General features: G+C 49.9%; 4 protein-coding genes across 4 annotated transcripts; 2 read left to right on the forward strand and 2 right to left on the reverse strand.

The window, feature by feature from the left end:
- Positions 1-1,831: 1,831 nt before the first annotated feature.
- N7518_004075 (protoporphyrinogen/coproporphyrinogen oxidase) lies at positions 1,832-3,680 on the forward strand (the record flags this gene model as incomplete). The annotated part of the gene is made up of 5 exons (XM_057185002.1): positions 1,832-1,914; positions 1,968-2,037; positions 2,133-2,213; positions 2,267-2,617; positions 2,673-3,680. The coding sequence occupies 5 exons, from the start codon at positions 1,832-1,834 to the stop codon at positions 3,678-3,680; spliced, it is 1,593 nt and encodes a 530-aa protein (XP_057041772.1).
- A 1,458-nt stretch (positions 3,681-5,138) lies between these two features.
- N7518_004076 (uncharacterized protein) lies at positions 5,139-5,928 on the reverse strand (the record flags this gene model as incomplete). The annotated part of the gene is made up of 2 exons (XM_057185003.1): positions 5,139-5,407; positions 5,469-5,928. The coding sequence occupies 2 exons, from the start codon at positions 5,926-5,928 to the stop codon at positions 5,139-5,141; spliced, it is 729 nt and encodes a 242-aa protein (XP_057041773.1).
- Positions 5,929-6,586: 658 nt separating this feature from the next.
- N7518_004077 (PDPK1 family serine/threonine-protein kinase) lies at positions 6,587-9,100 on the forward strand (the record flags this gene model as incomplete). The annotated part of the gene is made up of 2 exons (XM_057185004.1): positions 6,587-8,698; positions 8,753-9,100. The coding sequence occupies 2 exons, from the start codon at positions 6,587-6,589 to the stop codon at positions 9,098-9,100; spliced, it is 2,460 nt and encodes an 819-aa protein (XP_057041774.1).
- A 1,059-nt stretch (positions 9,101-10,159) lies between these two features.
- Positions 10,160-12,058, reverse strand: N7518_004078 (transcriptional regulator family TF; the record flags this gene model as incomplete). The annotated part of the gene is made up of 3 exons (XM_057185005.1): positions 10,160-10,955; positions 11,006-11,519; positions 11,572-12,058. The coding sequence occupies 3 exons, from the start codon at positions 12,056-12,058 to the stop codon at positions 10,160-10,162; spliced, it is 1,797 nt and encodes a 598-aa protein (XP_057041775.1).
- Between the last annotated feature and the right edge of the window lie 134 nt (positions 12,059-12,192).

The following is a 12,192-nucleotide window of genomic DNA, read 5'->3' on the forward strand; positions in this document are numbered from 1 at the left end:
GTTTCGTTTGTATACCTGCTATACCAGAACCAATACCACTTGTACTTTACTAGCTCTTAGTTTTAATTTGTGAGGCCATGGATTTGCTCGTGGCGACAGTCTCCAACTCCCCTTTTCCCTGAAATAACCACCAATCAGGCCAGCCTAGTCATGGGATCCACTGGCCCTAACCAACACTCTTATCCTTAATCTCAATCAGATTCCCATCCTAACTCATGTGAATATCTATATAGGTATGTCTGACATCGACGAAACCATCGGCACTCTCGGAATGTCCTAAATCAACGGGTTTGAAATTCAAACCCGAAACAGCGCAGATCCAAATTAATAGTAGGGCATTACGCAAGCAGCTGTTAGCCAAGGCCCACCAGAACCCGCGTTCAGTGACCCTCTGGTCCATCTGGTCCCTTACGGGTGGAGAATGCGGCGATCCGCCCTCTGTCTGACGCAATCAGGGGACTCCCAGCCCCCCACAAGCATATTGTGCTTGGACCAGTGGTGGTGGGGGGAGGAGACCCTTAAGCTTTTGGTGTTAACGGGAGTTAGTGTTTCAAGCGGCAATTGGCAATTGGCAATTGGCGGTGTTTGCTGGTTCAAGAAGTTGTTCGTCAAGGGGGCGATCAATGGGATCGGTTGTTTGTATTACTTTCTTAGGAGTGACAATCAGTGGAACCAGATGCTGGCATTTCGCAAATTTCGCTTCTCATCGAGACCGCCAGATGGGACGATCAACTCTGCGGATGTTGCTCCGGGAGGATTCAAGGTGTTTCCTTTTAGGACGGTCCTATTGTATTGGCTATTTGATGCATGTGAGACACAGGGACAGTGTCTGGTGTACTCCGTACATCGTGGTACAATGTATACACGGGGAAATCGATGTGATGAAACATGGATCACCATCTTTAATAATAAGTTCAAGATAGCCTCGTTTGGTCCAGCATCACCCTTGATGGAGGTCCATACAACATACAAACTACGGAGTACCAAAGCAATATTGGCGTCCTAATTTAACCACAGCCAACAATGTACCAATGCCTACATCGGTGGCGTTTTTAGCCCGGCCACATTTGATCGAGATTCAATGGTTGCCCCCTATCCATATCGCCCCTTTTTCCCTTTTTCCTTTTTTTTTAATTCTTCTAGAATAATGTTCTAATCTGGGATTGATATGATAACGGGCATTCCAGAGGGGAGATACTGAATGCTATCCAATGCCCACTAGGGGAATTCTAATATCGACTCACCCGCATGCGAAAAGTAAATGCAGATTCCATGCACTCCAGGTCCCTGCTTTTGGAGGTATCATGATAAGCTTAAGACCAATAACGGCTTTGCGCTAAATGTGATGTGTTCAATCTTAACCAGGGTCCTTATTACAGCGTGATGAGATGAGATTGCCTTACGCGTTCTTTTACTCCAGATTACTTGCCTCTTAAGATTGAGCCCTGCAGCACTGCCTCCCCCTGAGTACATTATTGTAATTGTAATTAAGCTTATCGATGTGATAGGGCCTCGGGAGGGCCTGGATGTGAGGTTAAAAAGAAAAAAAAAAAGGAAATTAAGCCATAATAAAAACAGGGAATAACAAATCATAACAAATCAGAAATCAATATCAATATCAATCCCAATACGAATCAGTAAAGCTGAAACAGGCACGTCGTCTCCACCGGATCCGTTTAACCCACAAACCCAGGTGCGTCTAGATACCCTTAGCTTGGCCGGTCACGTTGTCCTCCCACTTCCCCTTCTTCTTTGGTTCCTCCGCTTCTTTGCTCTTTATTATCCCTCCATTCCCTCTTCATCTTCTGCAGATTCCTGCAGCTGTGCTTCTATGCTGAACGTCGCCCGCAAGACATTCAAACGAGTCCCCAGTTTTCAGGACCTCCTACAAGGCAGAATGACCCACCCCGACATGTAAGCACTTGTCCACCCATCAACATCCGTCATCGCTAACAATTGCTTCGCAGTTCTGTTGACGTTCTCGTCATTGGTGCTGGCCCAACTGGTTTGGGTGCCGCCAAGCGTTTGAACCAGCTCGTAAGTCTTTCTCTGCTTGTTTACTGTGTGGGAGAGGGGCACAAAAAAAAGGGGGAGGGGTATCCGGGAATCGAAAAAGCTAATTGAGTATACAGAATGGCCCCTCGTGGATGATTATCGACTCAAACGAGACCCCCGGTGGTTTGGCTTCCACTGATGTTACCCCCGAAGGTTTCGTAAGTTGCGACTCGGTCTCAATTGTCAATGTCAACACTAACCTAGTTCACAGCTCTACGATGTCGGCGGTCACGTTATCTTCTCCCACTACAAGTACTTCGACGACTGCATCAATGAGGCCCTCCCCAAGGAGGAGGATTGGTACACCCACGAGCGTATCTCCTACGTTCGCTGCCAGGAACAATGGGTCCCCTACCCCTTCCAGAACAACATCTCCATGCTGCCCAAGGAGGAGCAGGTGAAGTGCATTGACGGCATGATCGATGCTGCTATCGAGGCCCGTGTCACCAACACCAAGCCCAAGGATTTCGATGAGTGGATCGTCCGCATGATGGGTACTGGTATTGCCGACCTCTTCATGCGGCCATACAACTACAAGGTCTGGGCCGTTCCCACCACCAAGGTAAGTCTTGACTTCACGTCCCTGAGACGGAAAAATGCTGATCAATGATCTTTAGATGCAATGCGCTTGGCTCGGTGAGCGTGTCGCTGCCCCCAACGTAAAGGCCGTGACCACCAACGTTATCCTCAACAAGACCGCCGGTAACTGGGGTCCCAACGCTACCTTCCGTTTCCCCGCCCGCGATGGTACCGGTGGTATCTGGATTGCTGTCGCCAACACTCTTCCCAAGGAAAACACCCGCTACGGCCCCAATAACAAGGTCGAGAAGGTCAACGCCTACAACAAGACCGTCACCCTCGCCGACGGCACCACCATTGGTTACGAGAAGCTAGTCTCCACCATGGCTGTCGACTACCTCGCCGAGGCCATGAACGACTCCGAGCTCATTCCCCTCACCAAGCAGCTCTTCTACTCCTCCACCCACGTTATCGGTGTTGGTATCCGTGGTGCCCGCCCCGAACGCATTGGCGACAAGTGCTGGCTGTACTTCCCCGAGGATGACTGCCCATTCTACCGTGCCACCATCTTCTCCAACTACTCCCCCTACAACCAGCCCGATGCCTCCAAGAAGCTCCCGACCCTTCAGCTCGCTGACGGCTCCAAGCCTAAGAGCACAGAGGCTCAGGACGGTCCCTACTGGTCCGTCATGTTGGAGGTTTCTGAATCTTCCCTGAAGCCCGTCAACCACGAGACCCTTCTTGCCGAATGTATCCAGGGTCTCGTCAACACCCAGATGCTCCAGCCCGGTGATGAGATTGTCTCCACTTACCACCGCCGCTTCGACCACGGTTATCCCACCCCCACCCTGGAGCGTGAGGGTGCCCTCACCCAGATTCTTCCTAAGCTCCAGGAGAAGGGTATCTGGTCCCGTGGACGCTTCGGCAGCTGGCGCTACGAGGTCGGCAACCAGGACCACTCCTTTATGCTCGGTGTTGAGGCTGTTGACAACATTGTCAACGGTGCCGTTGAGTTGACCCTCAACTATCCCGACTTTGTCAACGGTCGCCAGAACACCGAGCGTCGCTTGGTCGATGGGGCCCAGGCTCTCGCCAAGAAGCAGTAGATAATGACCCCTTATTTCTTTTTAACTTGTCCCACCATTCTTGTCTGAAGTGAAGGGTTCTTTTTTTTCCCTCCATTTTTTTGATACAATTGAAACGAGCTCATACCGTCATGGGAAAATTATACACGAGAGAGCATTTGAAGCGGCATCTGGAAGATGATCGATCTTTGTTGGCGTTTCATCTTGTTACTTAACACCATCCAACCCCCTTCACCCTATCATCTACCTATTATTCCCTCTTCCATTAGCCGACAGCCGGGACTTGCTTTTGATACACTTTGTTAGACTGCCTTGACATGTGCTATTGCTCATTTTAATTCATTCAGTTGACCGATGAACCTCTTCCCTTTCTAAAAATGCAGTGGCTTTTTCGATAATTAGCACGTGACTGTGTTGCACGTGACCCATATCCGACCACTGCGAAGTGCTAAAAATGCAAGCAGATCTCACCCTATGTGGGCAGAGTGTTTCGTGGCATTTCTCACCCCACCAATACCATTGCTCCCTCCAGTTACACTCGCCACAATGCAGATCACCAACCAGACAATCACTAACCCACACACACACCGCGAGAGCCTCTCTATCCAAGCCATGTCTATCCAAGCCATGTCCATCCATGAACCTAGGAACCAAAACCCCTGAATGGCAGACCCCTGGATTCGACACAATCAATCTACCGGCAAATGCCGCCTCAGCGCCATCAACCAGGCACGGAAATATACCGGAACACAAGGCAGTTCAAGGTTATTCTACGCGGTGGCGTAGTGGATCCGCGCGCAGAGAACGCGGGTCAACCATGAACCAATCGTATCGAGGATCGAACATGTACAATCTAAACGGCATTTCCTGCAGGCAAAAGCAAAGAAAAATCCGAGTACAACATCAGCAAAATACATCAGCAATGCAGAGTGACGTAGGTCGGGGGTTTTACACCATTCTTGTGGTGAGATGTGTCAATGGCTAAAAGGGCACTGCCGAGGCCGCGTCAGATCTGGAGGCAAGCCAGTTTTGTGGTTCTTCTCCACTGAACTATTGATAGATTTGGGTTACCGATATTGTTGTTTCAGATATGAATTGTTGACTGACATTCCAGATCGCTTCTTTTGCATTTTAACGTGAGACATTGTAATCTGGCCCAAGGCTTGGAGGGTTATTTTTGATATTTCTTGTGGTATGTTCAACATGTCTGGGACTGCTTATGTGTGAGGCTGGTTTCAATATCTCATATTGGTAATTAAATATTAATGCATACTTCCATTGCCCGTATAGTCGATCATGAGGTTTTGGGGCGAGAAACATCATACCATAAATATACAGAATTAGAGTCGACTGGTCAGTACAAAGCCACAGGTATCGGTAGAAACCCCGCTGGGACAGCTCATGGTGGACTCGAAGTGGCCAAACCGCCGGAGGAAAGCCACCAATTCCAAGCACCCACACGATCTCTTCATAGGGCTCCTATATGGCGATTTTAGTGTGAGAGCCACAGTCCTCGCTGATGCTATTGGCCGCACTGGCAGGCGAAACTGCTTCATCGGCCAAGACTGCCTCGTAAGACATAGTGGACGCTAAGGTTAGGTCCCGGGGTGGGACACTTGCGGTGGCCGGACTTGACGACACACCGCACGACAAGAATGAAACCTGCGGCGTCGAGGCTGGCGAGTCAATGGACATGGGTGTATATATAGCATCTGTGTGGCTTGGGCGGTGGTTTTCTCCGCGACGATCTTGAACTTCCGGTGATTCGTTAGATGGAGCTGGTTTTTCGATTTCGGGAGTTTGACATACCCATCTCTTCTTCAAATGCCTTATCGCTATGGAGCTCGAGTTCGCAGGCCTGCGGTGACAGAGCAAATTTCACCTTCAGTCGCGGTGGGTCAACAAATCGGTCTGCTTGCGAGTACACTCCGATGGGAATTGTCACTTGTACCGACGAGTGTTGGGTTGGAGATCTGAGGCATGACTTTGTCACGGAAGTGTGTTGAATTGCATCTGCAGAAGCATGGCTCTTGTTTCTTGGAGATGTAGATTCAAAACATGACCCGTCTTGACTCAGCCCTGTGGTATCAATATCCACATCCGAATCCGTAGAGATACAGGAGCTAGGATATGGGTCCGTTTCGTCGCAGCTCTCTAGGTGCAGCTGCTCGAATTCGACAGTCAGGGTATGACGGATATAGATCCGCTGGAGGTGAGATTCAACATCCTTTTCCTCCAGGGCAATGATGGTTGGGGGCCGTCTGATCATGTTTCCAGGGATGAATGATGATCAGTCGCACGAAAGCCCTGGAGCCTGGAGGTCCCGTATAGAGAAACATCGTGTCTTAGAAGGAAGTCACGTATCTTCACAATCCAAGAAACCTCGACCAGGATATGCGGCCGAGAAGATATTGCAATCGCGAATGCGGCGTAGTCCCTAAATAGTGAATCAGCAAATGCGATAGATGCCTAGATGATATAAGTCCTATCAATCCCTAAATCTGTGCAATATAAATGGTGTAAATATATCCCATCGACTCGAAACTGGACAAATCAGACATACCCATTCCATCTCACCACTGAAAGGGATTAAAATAACATACAGATATCTTTTTTTGTACTCTGAATCTCTCTCTCCCCCTCTAATTCTCTAGGGAAAGCCCTGGAGGGAATATTAATAGTCAAGTCAGGCTCAGCCCCTCGACACTAGACCCAATTTCTACGGAGCCTCCTGTTGATCCTTCCCCCTCTCTCCAGCGTCGACTCTCTCACACACACACATACACCTCTCTCTTTCCCCCAACTATTCCTCGGATCATGCATCCGCTGCGTTTCCGATAGCCTGTCTTTCATTGACCTTTTCGACCTTGCTTCCCCTGAATACCTCGGCACATCTCCGGTCGCTGCCAAACCTCAAAATCTCCGCCATGAACGGAGATCTCAGCCTGTCCCAGACTCTGGGAGGGCTTCGGATAGCCAATCCAGACGATTCGCCTCCCCCAACGGAGGATGCGACCGGTGGGTCAACAGACTCTAATCCGTTCGGAGCGCCGGACGGTTCGGTATCAACACAACACAATCCCGCACATGACGAACACCCCTCTGCCTTTCCTCCTGCAACCATCGAAGTCCCGGTGACAGACGACCGTCAGACTTCATTCCTTCAACCCTCCCCCGAGATAACACCACAATCAAACACATACCAGCCCTACTCGGCTCCATCCCTCTCAACGCCTCCGAATCCCAACCGACCCCTTTCCTCCGTATACGTGAATGGCTCAGCAACCTCGGTCCTCCACCGTGAGAATTCATATCGCATCCGAACAGATTCCGGTGCTTCATCCAAATCTGGGTCTCAGGCGCGCTTAGACACACGAGGAGGCTCGTCGGCATTACATGCCGGTGTTCTGGCGCGCGACAACTCCCACAGCGACCGATCCTACCGGACCGCGCAGATTCCGGGCAACGGCCCGGCGGTGATGCGTCAGTCATCTCGATCACAAGCAAGAAGTGGCGGCGCATCTCAGATGCCACGAACGGCTTACATGCCAGAAAACGGCCCATTGGCGAGTAGCGAGGATTGGCAAGACCGTGGCGCCGCGGTCTCTGTGAGAAAGGAGGTGGATGCCAACGGCCAAACTGTCTCTCGCTATATCAAGAAGGGCGTTCGAGACTTCTCGTTTGGGAATACTCTCGGCGAAGGCTCCTACAGTACGGTCGTCTTCGCAACGGACCGGCAGACTTTGAAGGAATACGCGATTAAGATCCTTGACAAGCGACACATTATCAAGGAGAGGAAAGTTAAATACGTGAACATCGAGAAAGATACACTCAACCGCCTGACCGACCACCCGGGTATCGTGCGGCTATATTATACCTTCCAGGATGAGCAGTCATTATATTTCGTGCTGGACTTGTGCAAAGGAGGAGAATTGCTCGGTGTTCTCAAACGGATGACCACATTTGACGAGGAGTGTACAAGATTCTACAGCGCCCAGATTCTTGACACGATAGACTACATGCACAAGCGCGGTGTCATCCACCGAGACCTGAAACCCGAAAATGTGTTGCTTGACAGCGGGATGCATATCAAGATCACCGATTTCGGGACGGCAAAGATCCTCAAGACTCCACGAGTTGATCCCAGTTCCAATGGCATTCTTCCTCTTGACTCGGCCGAGCTTACACAGGAAGAGCGGGCGAGCTCTTTCGTCGGCACTGCGGAGTATGTCAGCCCCGAGTTGTTGACGGACAAAAATGCATGTAAAGCCAGCGACCTTTGGGCTTTCGGCTGTATTATCTACCAGCTCTTGGCCGGTCGTCCACCGTTCAAGGCTGGGAACGAGTACCAGACCTTCCAGAAAATTGTGGCACTCGACTACGAATTCCCAATTGGATTTCCTACTGTTGCGCGTGATCTTGTCGAACGTCTTCTCGTCCTAGAGCCTACCCGACGTCTTCAGATCGAACACATCAAAAATCATGAATTCTTTGACGGTATCACATGGGGTCCAGATCTATGGAAACAGAAGGCACCCCGCTTGAAGGCCTATGTACCCCCCGCGCGCGATCCCATCAAGCTTAATGACAGTAAAAACGGGGAGAGTCTCCCTCCAGTCATCTCCACTGCACCCTCGAATGCAAATGCCAGTTCCCGCCACCTTCCACGAGTGGTAACCGAGCTACCCCCGCCGAGTCAGCTCGATATCGAATGGTCACCAGTACTGAACAAATCCAACGAGCGGATCTTAAAATTGGGTAATTTGGTTGTTCTGTCTTCGGCTGCCTCGCACAGTCCGTCGTCCAAGAACAGTAGTGGCGAGTTTGATGCACCCCGGAAGTTCTCTCGTTTCTTCTCAGGAAGCGCCACAAAGAAACGACAGCGGTTGGTGATGGTCACATCATCCGGGCGGATCATTCTGGCCGCATCAGGTGGTGATGATAAGAAGATAAAGCTCGAGATTCCCCTGCTTGCTCCGGGGACAAGTTACAGAAGTACGACGGATTCTAAAGGAATTTCATCCTGGATTGTGGACACGGTATGTACTTCATCCTTTATCAGTCAAGATGACATATCTAACGACACCCCACAGAGAGAGAAACATTACGTTTTCGAGGATCCCAAGCCATCCGCAAGCAACGCTGGCGCCACAGCGATCCAGGTACAAGAATGGCTGGACGCATTGGACAGGTCTAGGGAGATGTCACAGGAACAAAGCGCAGGCTTCTCCGACGATGCATTCCGCGACCTTTCCTCTGGGTTCCCTAGTCCCGCCAATACGCTAGACCGCACATCTGACATGCAGAAAGACGATAGAGGCCCACCATCATCAGGTCGGAATCACCTAGTGAAACAGCAGGCCACCGATAGCGAGTCAACGAAAGGAAGGAAACGATTTAGCAAGCGACATTCGAAGAATGGTCTCGCTGCGGTGTTCTAATGACATCGAATAAGAACGACACATATTGCGATCCATATATCCACGTGCCAATTGCCTTTCGGTTTTGTCGGTTTGATACCGACTTTCTTATACTACCTGCCTTCGCACCTCGCTATCTCACCATTTGAACACACCTCCACCTGTCTCCCCGCGTCTCTTTTTTCATTTCTCTTCCCATGCACGGGCATTCGCACAAAGATGGGTTATCATCCCAGCGTATCGGTTATCCTACCCTTTGCATATTCCAGTGACAAGCGTGTTCTTCTGTTTGTTTGTGTTCTTTGCTGGGGAAACATGTTTCTTGCATTTAGATCTGGAACGGAGCGCATACTTTTTTTCTTTGCCTGACTGCCTATTTCAGACAGAATACCGATTTTCCTTTCCCTTGTCGTTTGCTATGTCTTCCGCTGTTATATATCCCTGATTTGGCCTGAAGCATCACAACATCGAGCCTTTTTCTGTTCGGCTATTTTCATTTCTTTGAAGTTCCTGGTGAGTTATCAGGCTTTATTGAGGCTGACTTATTGATTATCTTTGAAAAATATGAAATCAAGACTGATACGCCCGCGTCCTCATTCTCCTCCTCGTTTTCTTATACCTCTTGGTGTGTTGTTTTAGGACAAATTTGCACAAAAGAATACTTTCCTTGCTTCGATATCGTCATATTTCTCCTTGTGTCTCTTGTCTTCCTTGGTCCCCAGGTTCGTTACAGTGGCATCTTGGTTTGGCCGCATTTTCATTGTGATTTTCTTGCTCGCTTCATTCCTCTTCGAATTCCATCCTTTGTCTCCCCTCTTAGTATCTGACTTTCTGTCTCTTTTTTCTTTGCTCTAGGCTGAGAGATGATATACCCGATTTTCCTATTCTGAAATCATTATTCAACCGTCTTGCTACAATTCTTATATATGTTGAAATTCATAATGAAATACTGCGCATTCCAAGCAAAGTGATCTTGAACAATGTACTGATTGATAGGTAACTATATACAAGTAAGGAGACAAACTAGATACAAGTAGACATCAGTCATAAGCGGGAGACCCGGGGACATCTTCCCCCAAATTAAATGAACAGCCAGTCGAGGCTTGTATGATCTAGCTCCTCAATCCAGTCAAACTCAAGATCAGAATCATTATTATCATAACCATTCTGATGCTCACGGCGCTTGAGATCCTGTTTCTGCCACATCAGACGCAGGACCCACGCAGCATTGCGGACATTAACACTCGTCATGGCCTCATAGAGTGAACCGAGCTTTTCAAGGATAAGAGCCCGCTGCGAAGGGCGACACTCCGCGCCAGCAATGAAGGTGGGCCAGATGAGACATTTGAAGTGGGAGTCCGAAGCGGGGATGAGGGAGATTTGGGTGATGAGGTTTGTGGCGATGAGTCTATGGTCGGGTGGGAGGCCGACATCTATCCATGGAGGTGAGAAGCCTTCTCTAGTGCGTGAGAGAACACGGCTTGTGTAGAGGTAGACGGCGTCTTGATATGAGGTTGCGAGTGCGAGACGGTAGGTTAAGTTTGGGATGAAGAAGACATTTTGCATCTCTTGGCTCCATGCTACCGGGTCGAAGTCGCGGATTCCTTGGAGGAGGCTTGCGAATGAGTCTAGGGTGAGGGGCTGACCAGGTTGGATTGGGGTTGGCAACGCTGTTGGTTGGGGGGTCATGGCGGCGGCTTCGGATTCTGGATACCAGAGGGCGTGGACGAAGAAAATCACTCCCAGGAGATAGGCGGGACATCCGACCCAAGAATTTTCCTCGAGGCGTTTGAGGATCTCTGGGCCCATGGATGAGGAGTAGAAGGGCTTTGAGAGCGCGCCTGGCCGAGCTAGCGTTGATCCCATGATTTCCATTCTGTATGGTCAGCAAGAACTCTTCGCTATAGGCAGAGACCCGAAGCTTACATTAAACACCCGTCAAGGGCAAAAGCGTCCAGGTCGTCGAGAATTCCTTGTCCCGGGCCACTTTCAGGGCGGTCCTTGAGAAGCTTCTTCGCACCCTCGATATGATAACTCCAGGCCCCGCTGCCGGACTCGAATATGTCTATGAAGGCAAGCAATACGATAGCAGCTAAGGTCCTGCCGTCCTTCTGCATCGCCGGGTTGAGGAGATCCATGGATAATTGGCGAAGGGCGCGGTGCTTGTACTCCAAGAAATGATGATAGGCCTGCGAAGCGGGCTTTCGAGAACTTGCCGGTGCAACAATATCTTCAATCTCCTTTACTGACATTGATAGATTGCCTGATGACCATGGTAGGACAGATGAGTCCGATTCTGATACAAGGGAGCAATGAAGAGCCCCAAGAGCAGCGATGCTGCTGGCAAGAACAGGAGAATGATTGACCAATGCAGTAAGATCTCGGAACGGATTTTTGTGTTGGGAGTAAAGGGCGAAGTCATTAACCATATATTGATTGTCTTACAAGTAATCGTCAGTGGAGCCACAGATAATGCACTGGGGAATTCTCACAGTGATGTACATAGTACCTTGAGAACTGACTGAGATCTTTGAGCAGTGGATCTACCAGTCCCCATGGCGTTGGAGTATAGTCGGCGGGAGGAGCGCCCCGAGGAACATGAACAACTGCGGTGTCCTGTTCCTCGTGTGTATTGACCTCCAAGTGCGCAATTTCTCCCCCGAATGTTGGATTTTCTGTCTCAAAAGTCCATCCATCGGTCTCCGGACTAGGCTGTTTCCCAGAGCTGTGTGATTCGGCATCGGATGATGATTCGGGGATAGAGAAAAAGCCGAACCCGCTGCTCGCTGCAGTCGAATCATATATATGCGTAGCTGGCTGGCGCTTTGGCTTGCTAGGCGGTATTCCCACGTCATCAAAGCTGCGGCCCATCATCTTTCCCCCGACTAGCCACACCACCCTTGACCCAAACAAGCGGTTTCTGATACCCCAGACATTCCTTCCCCGCATCTCGACACTTCCGACAGGTGGGTTGGCCATTATCGCAGATAATGCGACGTCGTCGACAGGTATAGCAGCCTTTGGTCATTCTCTGGGCGTTGTGAGACAAACGTATTTTCTGAACTGGATAGCGAAGAACTGAGCCACTTGTGAAGTTTGTTCAGCGCCACTCT

This window comes from Penicillium psychrosexuale (assembly GCF_028828465.1).
Source record: "Penicillium psychrosexuale strain IBT 29551 chromosome Unknown utg000003l, whole genome shotgun sequence".
In the NCBI taxonomy this organism is placed as follows: domain Eukaryota; kingdom Fungi; phylum Ascomycota; class Eurotiomycetes; order Eurotiales; family Aspergillaceae; genus Penicillium; species Penicillium psychrosexuale.